The sequence below is a fragment of the Gigantopelta aegis genome, chromosome 6 (genome assembly GCF_016097555.1).
Source record: "Gigantopelta aegis isolate Gae_Host chromosome 6, Gae_host_genome, whole genome shotgun sequence".
Classification (NCBI taxonomy): Eukaryota; Metazoa; Mollusca; class Gastropoda; order Neomphalida; family Peltospiridae; genus Gigantopelta; species Gigantopelta aegis.
This window is the reverse complement of record NC_054704.1, coordinates 9,033,791-9,055,539: the sequence shown is the minus strand read 5'-3', so window position 1 is coordinate 9,055,539 and position 21,749 is coordinate 9,033,791. Positions and strand designations below refer to the sequence as shown.

General features: G+C 40.9%; 1 protein-coding gene across 4 annotated transcripts; it reads left to right on the top strand.

Annotated features, from left to right (window-relative positions):
- Window positions 1-130: 130 nt before the first annotated feature.
- Window positions 131-19,073, top strand: LOC121374920 (alpha-N-acetylgalactosaminidase-like). 4 transcript variants are annotated; one of them, XM_041502058.1, is made up of 8 exons: window positions 131-279; window positions 1,541-1,701; window positions 2,446-2,620; window positions 3,900-4,074; window positions 5,712-5,806; window positions 6,177-6,338; window positions 7,709-7,936; window positions 18,675-19,073. In XM_041502058.1, exons 2-8 carry the CDS (start codon window positions 1,544-1,546, stop codon window positions 18,927-18,929), a joined length of 1,248 nt encoding a protein of 415 aa, XP_041357992.1. In that variant the 5' UTR covers window positions 131-279; window positions 1,541-1,543; the 3' UTR covers window positions 18,930-19,073. The 4 variants fall into 4 exon arrangements, with proteins under 4 accessions (XP_041357992.1, XP_041357990.1, XP_041357993.1 ...); XM_041502056.1 differs by lacking the exon at window positions 131-279 and adding an exon at window positions 307-558; XM_041502059.1 differs by lacking the exon at window positions 131-279 and adding an exon at window positions 308-484.
- Window positions 19,074-21,749: the final 2,676 nt, after the last annotated feature.

Here is a 21,749-nt window from a genome sequence, read left to right as displayed (position 1 = left end):
GGCATTTGATGTACCAGTCGTGGTGCACTGGCTGGAGCGAGAGATATTCTGTAGAGGCATCGTAAACATTTCCTTCTTTAGGCATGCACATTATATTGATCTGAAATATATTGTGTTAGAGTGAACGACAGCGGCTGTGGTTGTCATTCTGAGATATGTATACATCGTCGTACATGTCAATACAAAGTAATCACGTGAACTTATATCACATGACAGCTGTCGCTTACAAATGTGATTGTATTCAGTTTTTAAAGAAGATACTGATTCGGTTGGCTGCAGGTAACGGTAGTCAGTTTATTTTTGAGACATGGTAGTATACTTTGTTTGTCTAATGTTTTAATATTTAAACAAGAAAACTAATATGCTGTTGTTGAAATACGCACATCGATTCCACAGCTAGTCAGTCATGTGTATATAGTAATAACCTCCTACCGCTGAAGTAGGTTAAACTAGTCATGTGATCGCCGGCCGTCGAGATAAATAGGTACACCATATCAGTTTATGTTAAGATTTTCAAACGCACTCGAGGCAGTACACAAATCTTGGCTTTCTTTCCAGGTGAGTGGCTTAGTGGGTCGTTGTTAGTGGTTAGTGAGAGAGACTTCGGTGTAGTGGCCTTACACCTACCAATTGAAAGAAAGAAGTGTTTTATTTAACGACGCACTCAACACATTTTATTTACGGTTATATGGCGTCAAACATATGGTTAAGGACCACACAGATTTGGAGAGGAAAGCCGCTGTCGCCACTACATGGGCTACTCTTCCGATTAACAGCAAGGGATCTTTTATTTGCGCTTCCCACAGGCAGGATAGCACAAACCATGGCCTTTGTTGAACCAGTTATGGATCGCTGGTCGGTGCAAGTGGTTTACACCTACCCATTGAGCCTTGCGGAGCACTCACTCAGGGTTTGGAGTCGGTATCTGGATTAAAAATCCCATGCCTCGACTGGGATCCGAACCCAGTACCTACCAGCCTGTAGACCGATGGCCTGCCACGACGCCACCGAGGCCGGTACCTACCAATTGAGTCGTTAAACTCGCTCCGGGCGACAGCCGGTACCCGGATGCAAACCCAGTACCTAGCAGTCTCAAGTCTGATGGCTTAAACACAACACCGCCGAGGCCGGTGCAACAGTGTAAAGAATCATACAGATTGCATGCGGCGTGTGCGTGCGGTCCGGCTAAAAAATATATATATTTGTTCATTCATTCATTCATTTCAACTTATTTCCATGTTTATATCTAATTAAGGTTCAAGCACGCTGTCCTGGTCACACACCTAACTCTGGGTTGTCTCTCCAGTGGGTTAGTTGTTAGTGAGAGAGTAGTCGGTGTAGTGGTCTTACACTTACCCATTGAGTCGTTAATACTCGCTCTGGTGGGAGCCGGTACCGGGCTGCGAACCCAGTACCTACCAGCCCTGTGTTGGTCGGGGTAACCACTACACCACCGATGACGGTTATATGTCGGCCGACTAGATGTTGCTGTGGACGACTGCTAGATTTATAGATTGAGAATGTGTTCACTCTATTTCAGACAATGACGACAAAGATGATGTCACTCGTCCTGCTAGTGTTGATAGGAGTTACTCACTCGCTGGACAATGGTCTGGCCAGAACTCCGCCAATGGGATGGATGTCATGGCAACGATTTAGATGCAACATCGACTGTAAAGACGACAAATATAATTGTATAAGGTTAGCTGAAGTTCAATTGTTAAATAATAATTCGTGAAAATGTGTGTGCGCGCGCGCACACACACACACACACACACGCACACACACACGCGCACGCACACACATACATGCATGCATGCATACATACATACATACATTATACATACATACATAGAGAGATCCCACAAACTCGGAGAACGAAAGAGGAAGACAGAGAAAGTTTGAGAAAAGGAGAGGAGGAGAAAGAGAGTGGGCAAGACAAATTTATTCAAAGACAGACACATATAAAGCCAGTTAATGTATGTTTTGTTTAACGACACCACTGGATCACATTGATTAATTAATCATCGGCTATTGGATGTTAAATATTTGGTAATTCTGACACGTAGTCATCAGAGGAAACCTGCTACATTTTTCCTAATGTAGTAAGGGATCTTTTATATGCACCATGATAGCACATACCACGGTCTTTGATATACCAGTCGTGGTGCACTGGCTGGAACGAGAAATAGTCAAATAGGCCCACCAACGGGGATCGATCCCAAACCGACCGTTCAAGCGAGCTCTTTACCACTGGCCTAAGCCTCATATAGAGACAGAGACATACAGAGAGAGAGAGAGAGAGAGAGAGAGAGAGAGAGAGAGAGAGAGAGAGAGAGAGAGAGAGAGAGAGAGAGAGAGAGAGAGAGAGAGAGAGAGAGAGAGATAGACAGATAGACAGACAGACATAATGAATGAGGGAGTGAACTGGGGTTTTTTTTACAGCGAGGATCTGTACATGGAAATGGCGGACCACCTGGTGTCTGACGGCTACAGGGATCTCGGCTACGAATACGTCAACATCGACGACTGCTGGGCGGCCAAACAGAGAGACAGCGACGGCAAACTCAGGGCGGACCCAGAGAGATTTCCCAGTGGAATCAAGAAACTCGCCGACTACGTGAGTGTCATAATATACTAGTCACAACAAATTAAGGGTCACATGACCACTGCGCTGAAAAATACATCGGTAATTTGAAAAAAATACAAGTAAATGTAATTCATTATTTAATAGTTTCATTCAGGATTCATTCGATTTCAAGCAACAACAACAACAACAACAACAAAACCCACTCAAATACATACGCTCTAAAATAACCGCATTCCTGTCAGGCACTCGTCGTCCAAGAACGTCCCAGCAGATATTCTCGATGAGCGCCAAATCAGGAGAGCGGGCGGACCAGTGCATCCTGGTGATCCCCTGATGCTGCAAGAAGTCTGTGGCGACCCGACATCTGTGACGAGTGGTGTTGTCGGCACGCAAGATGGCTTCTGGTCCCATGCCTTGCAGAGTAGGTTGGATGAGGTACGCACGATCTCATCTGGGATGGCCAGTTAGGGAGCATTGAACGACGTACAGGGGTGTTACGGTGGATGCTGCCCCACACCATTACTGATCCGCCCCCATTGCGGTCGATCTCCCGAACATCGTCTTAAATGAAGCTCTAGATCCCACACCAGACGCGTCTCCTGCCATCATTGAAGGCAACAGTGACTCGAGACGCATCCTTCACTTGCCTTGTGAAGACGGCTGAGAATTGGCGACGCGCTGACGTTTACGTGACCGCATTCATTAGCTGACGACTCACCGTGGTAGAGGTGATCGATCGATCGATCGTGCTGTGTGGAGATGCTAGGGACACGATCCTCATGTCCGCTGGTGTAGCGTGGGCGTCCGAAGCGGGGTCGCTCGGTCTGTCTGTGAGTGACAGGGAAAGGCACATGCAGCCATTGGATGACGGAATGGCTCATATGCAGATGTCGCACCACTTCTCGCATGATAAACCATTGTTCAGCCATGCGCGGGCTCGACCACGATCCAGGAGGCTCCGATTATGTCTTGGTGGCATGGCTATCCAAAGTGAGATACCAACAAACTTTATACCCAGCCTACCAGATTCAAACATGAAAAGTGTTAACATACAAAGGCGTTTCACGTGAAAGGCTGATGCACGTGCAATCTGCAATGTATTGGCCACATCTGTAACCTACCTTTTTATTATCTGTCACTGCCCTGATATTGTTTTACAAATTTTTTTAAATGTAGGGTTCTAAACATATTTATTATAATCAGTGGATTGATTGGTGGGTTGTTGGGTGGATGGAAGCATGGGTGGATGGATGGATGAATGGATGAATGGTTGGATGGTTGTGTGGTACATATCCTGCTGTTTTATCAGGTTCACAGTAAAGGTCTCAAGCTTGGTATATACGGAGATTTCGGAACCCTGACTTGCGGAGGATATCCGGGTAGTAAATTTTACGAGGAACTGGACGCCCAGACTTTCGCTGACTGGGGGGTCGATTCGTTGAAACTGGATGGTTGTTATTCAACTATAGATGACTATGCTATTGGTGAGTTGTTATTCAACTATAGATGACTATGTTGGTGAGTTGCTAATCAACTATAGATGGCTGTGTTTGTAAGTTGTTACTCAACTATAACTGACTATGCTCTTGGTGTGTTAGTATTCAACTACAAATGATTATACTAAGTTGTTATTCAACTATAGATGATTATACTGTTGGTAAGTTGTTATTCAACTATAGATGATTATGTATTGGTAAGTTGCTATTCAACTGTAGATGACCTTTGCTGTAGATAAAGTGCTATTCAATTATAGCTGACTATGTTCTTGGTATGTTGTTATTCAACTACAAATGATTATGCTAAGTTGTTATTCAACTATAGATGACTATATGCTTTTGGTAAGTTGCTATTCAACTATAGATAACTATGCTGCAGGTAAGTTGTTATTCAACTATAGTTGGTTATACTGTTGGTAAGTTGTTATTCTAATATAGATGACTATGCTATTGGTACGTTGCTACTCAACTGTAGATGACTGCTGTAGGTAAGTTGTTATTCAACTATAGTTGGTTATACTGTTGGTAAGTTGTTATTCTAATATAGATGACTATGCTATTGGTACGTTGCTACTCAACTGTAGATGACTGCTGTAGGTAAGTTGTTATTCAACTATAGCTGACTATGCTCTTGGTATGTTGTTATTCAACTACAAATGATTATGCTAAGTTGTTACTCAACTATAGATGACTATATGCTTTTGGTAAGTTGTTATTCAACTATAGATACTATGCTATTGATAAGTTGTTATTCGACTACATGTGACTGCTGTTGGTAAGATGTATTCAACTATGGATATTATAACAAGTTGCTATTTAAAGCTAAGTTCTCGAGCATACTTTTATTATCTAATCATTTGTTGATTTTCATAACGTCACACGTTATTTGCCGATATCCTAGGCCATATATTTATCACTTAAAATCGTAACTTTCTCCGTTATGACACCCTGAATCCAGACGCTGATTCACTTTGTTGTGTTTTAGTTTCAAAATGTGACGATAGAAATGTATATTGTATGAAGGTAATTAATTAATTAATTAATGATATTGATAGTGATAACTCACAAGTTTATTAAAACTGTAATTATGTTTGTATTGTGCATTAGCAAACGTTATAATATAGTGAGGCGAGATTGTGAGTTTATTAAAACTGTAATTATGTTTGTATTGTGCATTAGCAAACGTTATAATATAGTGGGGCGAGATTGTGAGTTTATTAAAACTGTAATTATGTTTGTATTGTGCATTAGCAAACGTTATGATATAGTGAGGCGAGATTGTGAGTTTATTAAAACTGTAGTTGTGTTTGTATTTTACATTAGTAAATCAGAACTAATCTTACAACACAGTTTTGTATCACCATCTAAATATATTTGCTTTAAAAACTCTATTACACAAAGGCGGACCCAGGAACCAATGAAAAAAAGGCACGTGGACCAATTTCCTGAAAAGGGCACTTCAATAATAATTTTTCTTTTTTGAAAGAACATTATTCAGAAAAAGAAACACTTTAATATTTTAGAGCGGGGGGGGGGGGGGGGTTGAGATAGATCTCTCTGGTCTCCTCCCTTGGAACCGACCTTGTGTGTTATGTGATTCAACTCATACCGACCTACTGTTTCAGGTTATCCGTTGATGGAGTTTTGGCTCAATAAGACTGGGAGACCTATACTGTATTCCTGTAGCTGGCCGGCCTATGTCGTCTTTTCTCACAAAATAGTAAGTGCGATAAAACAAACAGCTTTTATTCCAATAATTATGATTCACGCCTTTATTTCTCATTCCAACAGCCATTCCACAAATGGTATATATCAGGAGTCGTGGTATGTGCTCCATGATCTATAGAGAACTGCAGTGTGCAGGTTTGCTTGATGCCGAACCCAAAACAGACTTATATGGCTACGGTGAACTCCACTCATTCTTCAGACAAAGGATAACCATTACCGATTATATATTTTACTCAGCAGGTTACTCACACTCGTCCAAGTATCGAAACAACCAAATGTTAGACTCCAAATAGCTGTAGTTTAAAATGTGTTGTAGTTTCGTTAAACAAACATTCCTTTCTTTTCCTTTCACTGGCGTGTAGCCCGACTATGCCGCTATAGCCAAGAGCTGCAACATCTGGCGCAACTACGGAGACATCCAGGATTCGTGGGGCAGCGTCACCGACATCATCCGCTTCTACGGCAACGACAGCGGCAACTTCAGCTCGTTCGCTGGGCCCGGCAACTTCAACGACCCGGACATGGTAAGTGGGGGGTATACAAAAAGAGTCCGCGACCAGGTTTTATTGATGGATTCCCCTTACCAATTCTACACTTAAAGGGACATTCCTGAGTTTGCTGCAATTTTTAAGATGTTATCGACTAACAGACTTTTTAACTATTGTAATTACATATGTCAAATATATTTTTCTGCGTAATATATTAGTGGCTGTATATTAAACGTGTTTCTGATCGTTCTAATATTTGTACTAGGTTAAATTTCATTTTATTTCCTAAAATAAATTGTTTCTTGAAAACAAAATCCAGTTTGGTCTTCTTACAAATATTAAGACGACCAGAAACACATTGAATATACAGATAATGATATTCTAAACAAGAAAATATATTTAAAATGTAAGTTTAATCGTAGAAATATTTTATTAGTCGGAAACATTTTACAATGTATCAAACTCAGGAGTGTCCCTTTAATGCACTTTATGAAAAAGGTATTTTGTGACATTAAAAATACCATGATGACCAGAAACACTGATTGATAATCTAAACAATAAAGTCTGAGTAATGTCCGATTTCAGTTATCATAAACGGCTCTAATAGTGCAAAATATGTCTTAATGTTTAAAAACAAGGGTCAGTCACTTTTATATATAAGATGTAAGAAGCATAGGTAAATACTACTGTCGTGGTCTTGATATATATATATATATATATATATATATATATATATATATATATAAAAGAGGTGTTTTTCGGTATCGTCAATATCATATATTGGGAATAAAAATTGTATTATGCGAGCCTCTGGCGTAAATGTTTTTATTTGATGACTATGAATGCATACGTCAATTATAGCGTTACACCCTAGTACGTTTGCTTAAATGCCAATAAACCTAGTGTCTTGACCTCGATTAATTTACATCCACTTTGCAAAGTTATAAAATTCTTAAAACAAGTGATCTGAAAAATATCACATACTTTGATTGCACTGAAAATGTAAGATTATATATATATATATATATATATGACTAGTATTTACCTATGCTTCTTACATCTACTCCATTTTTTAAACTAATGAAAACATGATACCTCAAAAGAGTTCCTATAAGTATTTAAGTTTTAAAAACCTTTAAGGACAAAATGTCTCGGCTTCCACTAAGTAGCCTAGTTCGCAACTTTGAATCGACCCCACTTCCACCCTCCCACTCTGAACTTCAATATGTATTTTCGACAGGCCTGCGTTTGCTATTCATACTCGTTAATCTGCTTACTTTTCTTCTTCAGCCGTTATAATGTATTAAATATTATAGGAATGTACTTTAAAACAATATCATGTCACCTCAATGACTCCGTAATACAGCATATATGTGTTATATGTGTTATGCTGTTTTATATTGTAGATAATAGTCGGTGACTACGGTTTGAGCTTTGACCAGCAACAAGTCCAGATGGCGCTATGGGCAATAATGGCGTCACCCCTTCTGATGTCTAATGACCTAAGAATTATCCGAGCAGAATCCAAAGCAATCCTGCAAAATAAGATGGCAATATCAATAAACCAGGATCCACTGGGGATACAGGGAAAGAGAGTGTATATGGTAAAAACATATGGGCCGAATTTACGAAAGGTGTTTATCCCTTAACAGCGTGTAACTATATAAAACAGACGTATGTATTTTAGTAACCAAATTACGAAGCACGTTTATGTTACATGCGTATATCCAATCCAATATATATTTACATGCTCCTATACCACTAGGGTTTCAAGCATGTCTGTCACGGGCCCATCCTCTGGATAGCCAGCAGGAGTGGTCCGGGACAGAAATATAGGGGCAATTTTGAACTTTACTCCAAAAATATTTTAGGGGACATTAACAATTTGTTTGTGCATTTTTCTAACATAAAATACCTATTCCTAACAATTTAGCCACATTTTTTGCCGGGCAATCTAAACTTGAACACCTCTAATCTATATCTTATTATTTAGCCCTAGGGGAGTTAGGGGTATGGTTCTTCCATAAATTAACCGCCACACGGAAAAGTGTATCATTTGAGAGAGGTGTCATGCCGGTATTGGTAATCCAAGTGTGGCAGGCAGGAGGGGGCCGAGGCCCAGGGGAGGGGGGGCCGGAGCCCCCCGGACAAACCTTAACTCTCCTACAGCCAAACCGCCTACGCCTACCTCCTACCCTCCGGTGGTCTCCCGCCCCCCACCCCCCACCCCCACCCCCACCCCCACCCCCCCCCGTCCCAACCACGATGCCCTCCACCAGCACGGCCCTCATATAGTTAGTTTAAATTTATTTATTAACTTTATATACTCTTATCTTTAGTTTTTATATAGTATCCACTAGTAGAGTGGATGTCACTTTCAGAGTGACAGAATCATGTCCGGACGACGGAAATGGAGTCTTCGTCTGTCCCCTCGCCGGAGCGGAAACGCACCCCCGGTGATCACTTAGTTCCGGGCGCCTCTCTGCAGTCCTCGAGAATCTAAAAGTTATGTCATTCACAGACGCCATCACCCTTTAATTTATAAAAACCGAAGAGCGGTCCAGGGCAATAATACCAAGGACCGCCAGACGGCATGGGTACTGCAAAGTCCCATTAAATTAGAGAGGGAGCACATCTGTCTCTCTCTACTTTATTCATACTTTATTCAATAATAATAAAATATAATAAAATAATATATCAAAATATTAAAATACAGAGCACGCTTGTAAACATTTATACAAATAAATTAAAATCCAAGGAAAAACAATACCAATACTTTTAAAATTTTTACATATAAATATAATGTAGCCGGTGAACAGTATAGAGATGTCCAACTGCCAGGTTAGACACCTCACCACTACACCCAAGCTGACCTACCATACTCCCATTCACACCCCACATTCTTACTTAAAATCAAAAGGAAGGGAAAAAACCCACCTACCTTCATAGTTAAAAAATAAAATTAACATTAAAGTTAAATTTAAAATTAATATGATTCATATTATGTAATTAAAAGCCGGTAGTTTATCCAATTACTGTTATTATATAAAATAACTATGTCCAAAAGCACGCCAGGCACGATAGGTCAGAGAGCTATAATGTAATTATTTATTCAAGAATTTATAGAAGATATTGAGATATCCCAAAAGTTTAATACGAGCACCAACAACGAAAACAAAGGGGGGGGGGGGGGGAGAATAGGAGCAATCGGCCCCAAAACAGCCATCTGAGACCAATATCTAATTTAAGAAGAAGTATCTACTTATATAATATTTATATTAATACGTTAGTTCCAAGCACGAAGGCCATCAGGAGCCTATCAATTTCCTTCTTGTGCTCAATCGGGGGGTTCAATAAATTTAGGCCGTTGAGCACTAAATTACATCTTTTAAAGAAACTTTCTAAATTCTTACGTTTTGAACTATGTCTGGTGCATTCAAGCAGAAAATGTTTTACGTCCTCTACTTTATTACACACCAGACAATTAGGGGTGGGAGATTTCTTTATTTTAAATTTGTTACCATTAAGGCCATAACATACTCCCATTCTAAGTCTCGAAATTATTTTAGTGGCCTTAATGTTGAAGGATATTGGGCCGGGTCCCGCTGCCTTCGGCTTAATATATGCATGCCACACCCTGGTATGGTGGTCCCATTCGGACTGCCATAGTTTGCCAAGGTGCGGCTCTAATACAGAATTAAATTCTTTAAAGTTATATTTGATCTCGATCCCTACTTTTTTTATCACGCAGGCTATTTCTGGCGTTCGTGTCAGCAAGTTCGTTTCCTGGTATGCCGACATGTGCCGGCACCCATTCAAGTCTAACCCTAGTTCCACTGGTGATAATGCTATTATAACATTTAAAAATTTTGTTTACTAGTTCGGGTCTAACACCCCCACATCCCAGGATAGCCTGAAGTGAACTCAGACTATCGGTGAAAAGCACATATCTACCAGGGCCATTTCTTTTTATATTATCATTTTGAATCCACATTAACCCATAAAGTATGGCTATAAGTTCGGATGTATAAACCGAAATATTATCAGTAAGCCTGGCCCTAATGGCTATCGGTTTTATATTTTTATTTATTTTAATAACAAAAGCCATACCTGTTTTTCCAGTGGCGGGGTTCTTCGATCCATCTGTGTACACTTGTACACAGTCTGGATAGAATTTTTCCACCACTGCTTGAAATATAATTTTTTTAATATATGGGTTATCATACTTATTTATTTCATCTCTAATGTGGAAATTTACCACTGGGCGTTCGAACTGCCACGGATAGTCCAGTCTACCGCTAGCGTCCCCAATGGCTAGTCCAGAAACTCCAAAATCAGTGGCATATTTATTAAGATAAGATATGATGGATATATCCCTATCCCCGACAGTCCTAACCTCCTGAGGAGCCAAACTATTTATAGGGGAATCAGGCACCTGGTTCCTTATTTTGCTTATATATCGGAAACCTTGCCTGATTCTCCTCAAAGTAAGAGGAAGTACTCCCAATTCCACCATTATACTATCATATGGAGTACAGATAGCTCCCCCAATAATTATCTTGAGGGCCCTACCATATACTCCATCAAGTTTTTTTAAGTGGGTTTGGGTTGCACACCCAAAGGCCATTGCACCATACTGGAGTCTGGACACTATGAAGGCCTCGAAGACCATCAGCAGAGTTTTCCTATCTGCACCCCATGACGTACCGGAAAGTATCCTCAAAAGATTTAAATAGAGGACACAATTACCGGTAATACCAGCAATGTGCTCGCCAAAACTAAGGGCATGGTCGAAGATTACACCCAGAAACTTGACAGACTGTACTTGTTTAATAATAATATTTTTGAATTTTAATTCTAACTTATATCTTTTTTTTAGTTCTCTACATTTCTGAAATACTATACAGTTAGTTTTAGCTTTGGAGATAGTAACCCCCCAGGCTGCTGACCATCTAAGTAGATTATCTAAGTCATTCTGGAGGTCTGTTTTGATATCATCATAGGTTTTCCCTATCCTCCAGAATGCTGTATCGTCAGCAAAAAGTCCGACACTTAAGGATGTTTTGGTGCTTTTATTGGAAGTGATAAGTGCTATATCTAGATCATTAATGAAGATACCAAACAATGTGGGCGCTATCACTGAGCCTTGTGGGATACCATTCTCCAAATTTAAAATGGGGGAAAAACTACCATTAACATTAACGGCAAATGTTCTATCTTCTAAAAATTTTACTATAATTGAGAACATTGCCCCTTTTATCCCCATTTGATAAATTTTGAACAACAACCCGCGTCTCCAGACCATGTCGTATGCCTTTTCAATATCCACAAAAACTCCCGCCACCTTGCGGCCACTCCGGAAGGCATCTTTGACCTCGGTTTGAAGCCTAACAAGGTGGTCGGTAGTTGAGTGGTGTCTCCTAAAACCACTCTGGAAAACCAAAAAGTGGATAAGGCGTTGGTTTACCATACTCTCCATGGTCTTGCAGACGCTGGATGTTAAGGATATTGGCCTATAATTAGACGGATCGAGGGGGTCCTTACCCTGTTTTGGAAGTCCAAAGACCTCTGCATGTTTCCAACTGAGAGGAAGAGTCCCCTCGAGCCATATTAAATTATATAATTCTAAGAACAGTCCGAGGGTTTTGGTAGGCATATGTTTGAAAAATATATAACTAAATCTATCTGGCCCTGGAGCTGAGCCCTTTCGGTTACCAAAAGCCTCTTTCAGTTCCCAGATTTTAAAGGGTGCATTGTACGGTCTGACAGAATCCGGACTATTGTCTTCCAGGGGGATCGGGCTATCTCTTTCCATTTTAATTTTTCTAGTTTGAAAAAATAGTGAATAATTAGTTGTCGCTGAATTTTGCCTAAACGTTGCTCCTAAAACATTAGCTTTTAATTGGTCATTAGTATAGACTTTACTATTTTTAAGTATACTATTATTTTTTGTAGATCTCCCCTGGATCCTTTTAATCCTCGACCATACTTCTTTTACTTCTGAGTCCTTGTTTAGCGAACTACAGAACTGGTGCCATGAGGCGTTTTTTAATTTATTAATATTTAACTTTAATTTATATTTACTATCTTTAAATTTCTGTATATTTTCTAAATTTCTAAATTTCTTTAATTTCCTTCTACATTTATTTCTTTCGGCTTTTTGTTTGGATAGTTCCTCATTCCACCACGGGACGGAAGAGCGACTACCCTTATTACTAAATATTGGGATTGTTTTATCTGCTATTTCTATAATTACTTTAATCAAATTATTATTAAATATATTAATGTTTTTATCTCTAATCTGCTCATGGTCCAAGAGACTACACATGTGATCAAACTCCACCCAATCTGCTTTATCTAAATTCCATTTACGTTTAGTATTCTTATTTTTATTATTCCAACTGTCTAAAATGTTAAATTTAATTTTTATGGGTAGGTGATCGCTACCCAAGTCATCAAGAGTCTCCCACTCACATTTGGCTGCTAGATTTTTTGAGACGAAAGATAGATCCAGACACGACCATGTATGGTGGGTGTCAGAAAAATAGGTAAAACTACCATCATTTAAGCAAGCCATATTTAAATTATCCATATATTGTTCTATTATATTACCTTGTAAATTAGTTATATCAGACCCCCATAAAATATTTTTACAGTTAAAATCCCCCACAACTATTAAATTTTTATTATTACCCCCAATTGGTTTCAAAAAATCATCTATACTTAATTTTTTACCTGATAATCTAGTATGAACATAATAATTAAAAATATTAATATTATTATTTTTAGTGTGAAGTGACACCCCCAAAACTTCGATCTCTGGTTTCGTCTCAATTACAGTAAGCTGGGAGTGGGAAATTCCATTTCTGACAAAGGTAGCTATCCCTCCTGTAGATTTATTGCCACTATTAAAAAAGAGACCTGTATATCCTGAAATTTTATATTCTGCAAATAATTTATTTATTTTTGTTTGTAAAGAATTATTAGGTAATAGGGTCTCTTGAATGGCAATAATATCAATAAACTTATTATGATCAATATAATTTTTAAGTTCTGGGCCATTGGTGTGCAGACCTCGGGCGTTCCACTGTAGTATATTTAAACCATTGTAATTAGTAAGTTTATTATTATTAGTAGTAGTAGTAGTAGTAGTAGTTATATTAATGCCTTTTGGGCCTGTCTGCATGATGAGACACGGAGAAATTCTAATTTCCCGGGGACCAACTTTGTCTAACAGTCTAGTCCACATTATCATTGCTCCGTGGCTCCTGTGCTACCAGGTCTCTGGCCCTATACCAGGCAACATTACGTGCCTCAATGGCTCTAGGGTCAACCTCGATAGCTAAATTAACGTTCAGCAACTCACAGGCGTCACCAGAGGCTATCCGAATGTCATCTATGGAAAATTTTGAAATCGGGACCTTTTTATTCTCTCGGGTCAAAAGAAGTCCAGAAAGTATTCTAACCAAATCGAGAGCTGTAATTATGTGATCTGATTTTAATTGATTGGTCCCTGAGGTTACGCCGGCATATGAATTAACAGCAGAGACTGGTCGACTAAAATTATGTCTGGACTCAGTCTTGCTAGTTAATTTTGCGCCAGCTGCCAGACCCGGGGGGCAGGGCTCAGCCATATTGGCTCCCCGCGATTTTTTTGAATTAGGCTCCCTGTCCGCCATGATGCGGACCGCCCTCCTATAGTCAGGACACCCCTTGTCATGGGTGTAATGAGCCCCCCTACAATTAGCACAGGACAACGGTCTCGTGCACGGATTGTCGGGGGACCTCCTGGGGTGGGCGGCCCCACACCTAAAACAGACAGGGAACTCTCTAGTAGCCCTGCACTTTTTTGTTAGATGACCCCACCTCTGGCATCTGGCGCATTTAACTGGTTTTACCTGGTATGGGTGTAGTCTATGTTCCACCCCCTTAACCCTTATGGTCTCCGCCGCCGAGGGTTCGGCCAGCAGGACATCCAGATACCCATTGCCCCAAACTGTTACGTTCGAGACCGGTATATCCGGATTGTCCGTCCTGACCGAGGAGAAGATGGCTGGGCCACTTGCTCCCTTAAGGTCTGTTTTGATAATCCTCCGCAGAGAGAGGGACGGATTACCTCCTCCCTCCCTCCGAGAAGATCCCCCCCTTACAACCTCAATAAAGGGTTCACTATTTGGTTGAGAGCTATAGGGGCGCTTTATCTGTGTTTGAGCGCCCCCCTCTCTTACTGGTTTAACTTGTTTATAGAAAGGGGGTGACGGCCCAGCCCCCCCCCCCTGCCCCCGGCGGGTTTCCTCCCCAGTTCCCAGGGGGGGAAAAGCGTCCACCTCCATACCAGAAGAATTTAATTTCAACGGTAAACTAGTGTTAACTTTAGTAGATGGAAGTTCCACCCTCCCTTTGTTCGGTTTCGTTCTTTTTATCCCGGGGGGTGGTATTCGTTTTTTATTAACTAAAAAATCTCCCGCGGTGGGAGAATCCGCATAGTTGGAGCCTGAAGTATTGGCATACCGGCGCTTCCTCTTTTTTGGTATCACTTCAGTGAAACCCTTGGTAGACTGGCCGCAGGGATAAATGGTGACCACCTCATCTATCCAGTAGCCCACCCCCACTGCTTTAGGGGTATTCGGCAGGTTGTCCGATTCGTCTGGCTCGAAGCTGCCATGCTCCTCCTCAGACTCATTACCGGACACCTCCGAACCCCGCTTCGTGAGTTCCCGCGGCCCCGTACCACTGACAACAGTCGCCAGCTGCCTACGTGCTAATTCACTAGAGGGATCGAAACCGGCTGTATTTGAAATCGCGCGGACGTCGTAGGACACCTTACGACTAGCTCCAGCGCGAGTTTCGTCAGTTTGGATCCCCGACTCGACTCCTATCTCAATTCTTTCTGAGACGGTGGCCTTGAGCCGGGGACTAGTGCTATTATTTAATTGTTCATGCAGCGACCCTGCCAAAGCCAAGGTTTGGCTAGGGCCGGGTCCAAAAGTCTCTACATAACTGCTAGTGGACACATCATTACATATATCCATATCCTCACCCCCCCTGGGCTCCCTACAACAACTCTTAAAAATCACCACCACTTCGTCTGCGCAGTCAGGGAAGGGTCTGATCTTCATGGTTGGCCCCAGGGCCGCAAAGGGGGCGTCCTGGTTAGCTCTAACAAAACAAGCCCCCCCCCCCCCCCCCGGGAACCCTGGAGTAAAAAAACACTGTATTTTTGAACGCTCTTGAAGAAGAGCTTTTTTGCATTTCTAAAACTGTGGTTTGTAAATATTGAAGCCCGTAGTGGGTCGGATCCAAATCATTGTAAAAAACTCTTCTCAACCCCTGAATTTCTATATTTTCTTGTTTGGATTTTCTTCTAGTTAATTTAATGCGAGGAGGGGTTGAGACACTGTTGGATAAGTCGGACATATCCCCGAGAGGCGCAAACGAATTGGTGGTTGGAATGGGATATGTCATTTTTTCCTGATTACCCTCAGACTTACCCTTGGTAGAGGTGTTTATCGTTTCCTCTTCTTCTTCATTGGGCAGCGGCCCCGCTTTCCTCTTACGCAACTTTACGTCAAACAGCCCGGGGGGCGGGGTCGGAGACCTCACGTACACCTCGCCGTCCGAGGCAAGAGCCAAATTGGAAAGCAGGCCGCTCCCCTCACTCTCATGTTCCAAAGATAAAGCCAAGACATTTTTATTATCTTTATTTTCTATAATGACCTCTCCCGAACAATTAATAATCACTATCTCTTCTTGTGTAGCCGGGGTTGGGGTAGAACCATCATTTTCTTCAGTCAAATTTGAAATATTGCTAAAATCGCACGACAGCTCTCTGACCAAACTCTCGTCATCAGACTCGAGCAAATTTTCCTCCCCCCGGGCAGGCCTCCCAGCCGTATATTTTTCTGTTAAAAACGAGAGGCCTCCCCCGGGGAGTGGAGTATCGTGCCTGGCGCGCTTTGACGGCGTAGACGCACACGGTTTCTTGGGCGTCGTTTCAGTATCGGCGGATGCATCCCAGTCCAGTTGGGCTCCCGCCGGTTGCTCTCCTTCCACACTCGGGAGGGAAGAGCCACTCAGCGCCAGCACCGACTGTTTGGACATTTCGGTCAATATTTCGTTCGCTAAACTTTTATAATTTCTCTCCATACTCTCACGTGTCAGTTCAGCTAAATTAATCAACAATATTATCCGCAAAGTTATTTAAACGAGTGAAACTAGGCCTGGTATCTGGCAATACCGGACAAGTTTACCACGTGTATAGAATTATAGAATAGCCCCGGTAGCTATTTACGTGCGCAAAAAGGCACAACAAACTTACTTACACTTGAATTCTTCAGCTTGGGTGTAAAGAATAGTTAATAAATTAATTATATAATTAAGTAAACAAAGGTTGAAGCTATGTATTATAATTTCGTTAGTCAGCGGAGCTTCCAAAACAACAACCTTGTCACCGGCTACACAACAGCGTACATGCGTATAATCAAGATCACTAAGTTATACACCTGCGTTTAAAATGCATTGAAATACTTAAACGCACGAAAGGGGTTGTTTAAGTCAAAGTAATCGACACTTTAAAAAAAAACCCCGAACTGAACAGTGCTGATGTAAGCATTACGAGATGAGGAAGATGTTAAAGACATGGGCGTCGGAAGCGGTATGGCCGGTATTGGCGATGGCCGTACCACGTTTTGGGCCAGGAACGTTTTGTTTTTCTCTCTTCCTATGGCGCTCGCATAGTATCGATCTCATCATATGCATTGCTTTCATGGCCGTACCAACTTTTAATTGCTTCCGACACTCCTGAAAGAACACAGAAATTACGTCCAAAGATGAGCACATACGCGTACAAGACAGGGAGAAGAGGTGGGCGGTGGGAGGGGGGGGGGGGGGGGGTCATTAGGGGAGGCGCGTAACAAAGTTAGTTCAAGTATTCGCAAAGCTAAACATTGATTATAATATGAAACTAGATATATTACATTAAATAATGGGCAAGGAAGTAAAACCTGATGGCAGGTTCTTAAACGATATAATAATAATAATAATAAAAAATTCCAAACGAACATTTCCACCTATTGAAAACAATGGCGTTCTTTGTAATGGTGATGACGATATTGCAAAAGTAATGAATAACTATTTTGTAAACCAAGCTAAAGTCGATAATCAAGAAGTACCAATACATAGGAAAAGGAAGTTGAAGATATCTAATAACTAATAAAATTATTCATAAAATTGGAATTAAAACCGTTGACGAAATTATTTGTCTCTGTTTTATTCTACATTTGAAAACGGTCGCTGATCGTTCCCATCCAAGTGTGATTTTAGCCGTGTTTAAGACTTACACGCATCTAAGATAAACGAGCAATGATCACCTTTCGTCAATTCGGGCCATAATGTTGTGTATTCGGAGACAGTTATGTATTCTTTCAGAGAGGGTTGTTCATTTTACGGTCTGCATGGTAACAAAATGCCATAAACAAGTTTATTATTTTTGTATGCGAAAACGCTTTAATATGATGACGGTACCGATAAATGTGTGGTTTTTCTCCCATCCTTAGTTATGGAAGACATTTATACCGTATGGGCTGGAGTCATGAAATGGTCTAACCTGGGATTGAAGAAAATGCCGTTACCTTAAATATATATGTTGTATAGTGTATTATTCTTGTATGCAAAAACACTTTTATATATGTTGACGGTAAGGAATGAATGCATGATTACTCTCAACATCCCTAGCTATACAAGACTGAAAGAATCATTCATACGAACCTATATGGTATAGGGCTGTTCAATCCTCGGGCACATAATTTGATTATGCACCCTCGGGTGGAATAGCCCTATCCCATATAGGTACATATCGATGAGATTATGTTTGTCTTGTATATGTGTATGTGTACTACTACTATCGTAAACATATGGTATATTATTTTAAGAGCAGGTGGTGGAATACAAGCAATGAATGAATGAATGAATGTTTAACGACACCCCAGCACATCGGCTATTGGGTGTCAAACTATGGTAATGCAAATAAATAAAGTGATGATCAACATCAACATAAAAATTCAAGGTTTAAACAAAAACAGTGTAAAGAACTGTGCAAAAACACAAATATCACAGAATTTTACGGATACTGAATTTTACTAAAAACTTCAAATTTGCCATTCTCAAACAAAATGTTACACCCCTGCACCACGGTGAGGTTACAGCTTGCATACAATTGTTTACCGCTCTGGTGATAAAATGTTTATGATTATTTTAATTATGTTGCAAGCACAATTGGGTCCTCCCTTATTCTACGATCAAGTGGTTTAAGATCACAAAACCATACGGCTAAAATGCAATATTATTTAGGTTTCATCTGCTTTTTTCTTTCAGAACAATAAGTTTGAAATTTGGACAAGACCTCTGAAAGATTCAAGATTTGCTATAGCCGCAGTGTATTATGGGACTGGAGGAGGACCAACAAGACAAATGACATCATTAGGGAAGATTGGATTGACCAATCAAAATGGATACACCCTGACTGACGTGTTCACGGGCCAGCCTGCTGGAAAATACAGCCTAAACACAACTTTAACTTTACGACCCAACCCGTCCGGCGTTTTGTTTTTCTTAGCTGTCCCACAGTGAGCCCAAATGGTGCAGAGGTCACTATATATAGACCACTTGTCTACAAAGGACAACGATGAAATAAACAGACATGTTACATTTTGGCCTTTATAGGCACGGATGACCATAAATGTTACATCTTGTTAATAAATGTATACATCATTACATCTTGTGAAACTTTCATGCTTGGTTTTAGTAAACTTGCTTGTGTATTCTGGTGACGGTAGGCCTAGGCCTACAAAATGATTAATGGAATTCTAAATAAAGAAAACCAAAACATGCTGTACACTACATACAGATATACAATTCACGTTCAAATTGCGATGTCACTTAAATATAGTCGAATAAGAATCGGACTCTTTCTCCAGGAAATTATTACACGATACAAGGGCAATCCTAACTCAGTACAGGGGCGTAGCGTGATCTGGACCTGGGGTGGGGTGGGGGGGTGGTGGGGTGTTCGAATATGAACCAAGTGGACCTTTTTCAATTTTGTTTTTGCACCACCAGAAATTTCATATGTATAAACCTGTATGTTTTAGTTCTGAAAGCGGACCATTTGCTTCAGCGGGGGGGGGGGGGGGGGGGGGGGGGGTTCATCCGAATCCCTCGAACCCCTAGCCTACGCCCCTGCAGTACTCTGCCGTTCGAGAGCTAGACGGAGATGTGGACGGGTATGAAAACAATCGTATTCATATTGCCGCTAGCTGAACAACAATATGAAGGCTTAGGTCACTGACATAGTATTGACAACAATTCCTGAAATATATTGGTTGCAGAAGTCGAGAAAACAAAAGAAATTATTGAGATTTGCACCTAAGCCACCCCACACCCCTGTTATAAAATAGGCTGTCACCTATTGTTGCTGCTGTAATTCAACTCTACTCCAGGGCTCCTGGACTAAAATAGGGGGCGAGACGTAGCCCAGTGGTACAACGCTCGCTCGATGCGCGGTCGGTGTGGGATCGATCCCCGTCGGTGGGCCTGTTGGGCTATTTCTCGTTCCAGTCAGTGCATCACGACTGGTATATCAAAGGCCGTGGTATGTACTACCCTGTCTATGGGATGGTGCATATAAAAGATCCCTTGCTGCTAATCGAAAAGAGTAGCCCATGAAGTGGCGACAGCGGGTTTCCTGTCTCAATATCTGTGTGGTCCTTAACCATATGTCTGACGCCATATAACCGTAAATACAATGTGTTGAGTGCGTCGTTAAATAAAACATTTCTTTCTTTTTTTTCCTGGACTACAAAGGGTATTTGCAGACTGGGATTATAAGATGCCGTAGTGACTATAGAGACCGGAGTTGTAAATTAAGAGACAGTGCTACGTAATTCATGAAGACAAACCTCGACATAGCCTACATCTTGATCGCTTTATAAACTAGGGGCCTTTGGCGCCTCCATATGGGGGTCATAGGGGTCCAGTGACACCCTCCCTCCTCCGCCAATTTGAAGTGCCGTTTTAAAGACTTTTTGATATAAAAATTAATCATTCACAATATACAACACTAAATTGCCCTGAACACGCATCTCTGAGTACTTCAATTTCAAATCTTCCGGGGAACATACCCCGAACCCTCTACAGATCTCGATCCCTTTCCACAAACTCAAATTGTCCTTTTTAAAAAATGTAGCGGGTTTCCTTGCCGATGACTAATAAACCAATGTGCTCTAGTAGTGTCGTTAAACATAAAAATTCAAGGTTTAAACAAAAACAGTGTAAAGAACTGTGCAAAAACACAAATATCGACAGAATTTTACAAATACTGAATTTTACTAAAAACTTAAATTTCGCAATTCTCAAACAAAATAGTACACCCTGCACCACGGTGAGGTTACCTCTTGCATACAATTGTTTACCGGCTCTGGTGATAAAATGTTTATGATTATTTTAATTATGTTGCAAGCACAATTGGGTTATCCCTTATTCTACGATCAAGTGGTTTAAGATCACAAAACCATACGGCTAAAATGCAATATTATTTAGGTTTCATCTGCCTTTTTATATTTCATAACATAAGTTTGAAATTTGGACAAGACCTCTGAAAGATTCAAGATTTGCTATAGCCGCAGTGTATATATATCTGGAGGAGGACCAACAAGACAAATGACATCATTAGGGAAGATTGGATGACCAATCAAAATGGATACACCCTGACTGACGTGTTCACGGGCCAGCCTGCTGGAAAATACAGCCTAAACACAACTTTAACTTTTACAACCCCAACCCGTCCGGGGTTTTGTTTTTGTTAGCTGTCCCACAGTGAGCCCAAATGGTGCAGAGGTGTGGCCCAAATATATATAGACCACTTGTCTACAAAGGACAACGATGAAATAACATCAGACATGTTACATTTTGGCCTTTATAGGCACGGATGACCATAAATGTTACATCTTGTTAATAAATGTATACATCATTACATCTTGTGAAACTTTCATGCTTGGTTTTAGTAAAAGATGCTTGTGTATTCTGGTGACGGTAGGCCTAGGCCTACAAAATGATTAATGGAATTCTAAATAAAGAAACCAAAACATGCTGTACACTACATACAGATATACAATTCACGTTCAAATTGCGATGTCACTTAAATATAGTCGAATAAGAATCGGACTCTTTCTCCAGGAAATTTATTACACGATACAAGGGCAATCCTAACTCAGTACAGGGGCGTAGCGTGATCTGGACCTGGGGTGGGGTGGGGGGGGTGGTGGGGTTGGTTTTGAATAACGACCCAAGTGGACCTTTTTCATTTTGTTTTTGCACCACCAGAAATTTCATATGTATAAACCTGTATGTTTTAGTTCTGAAAGCGGACCATTTGCTTCAGCGGGGGGGGGG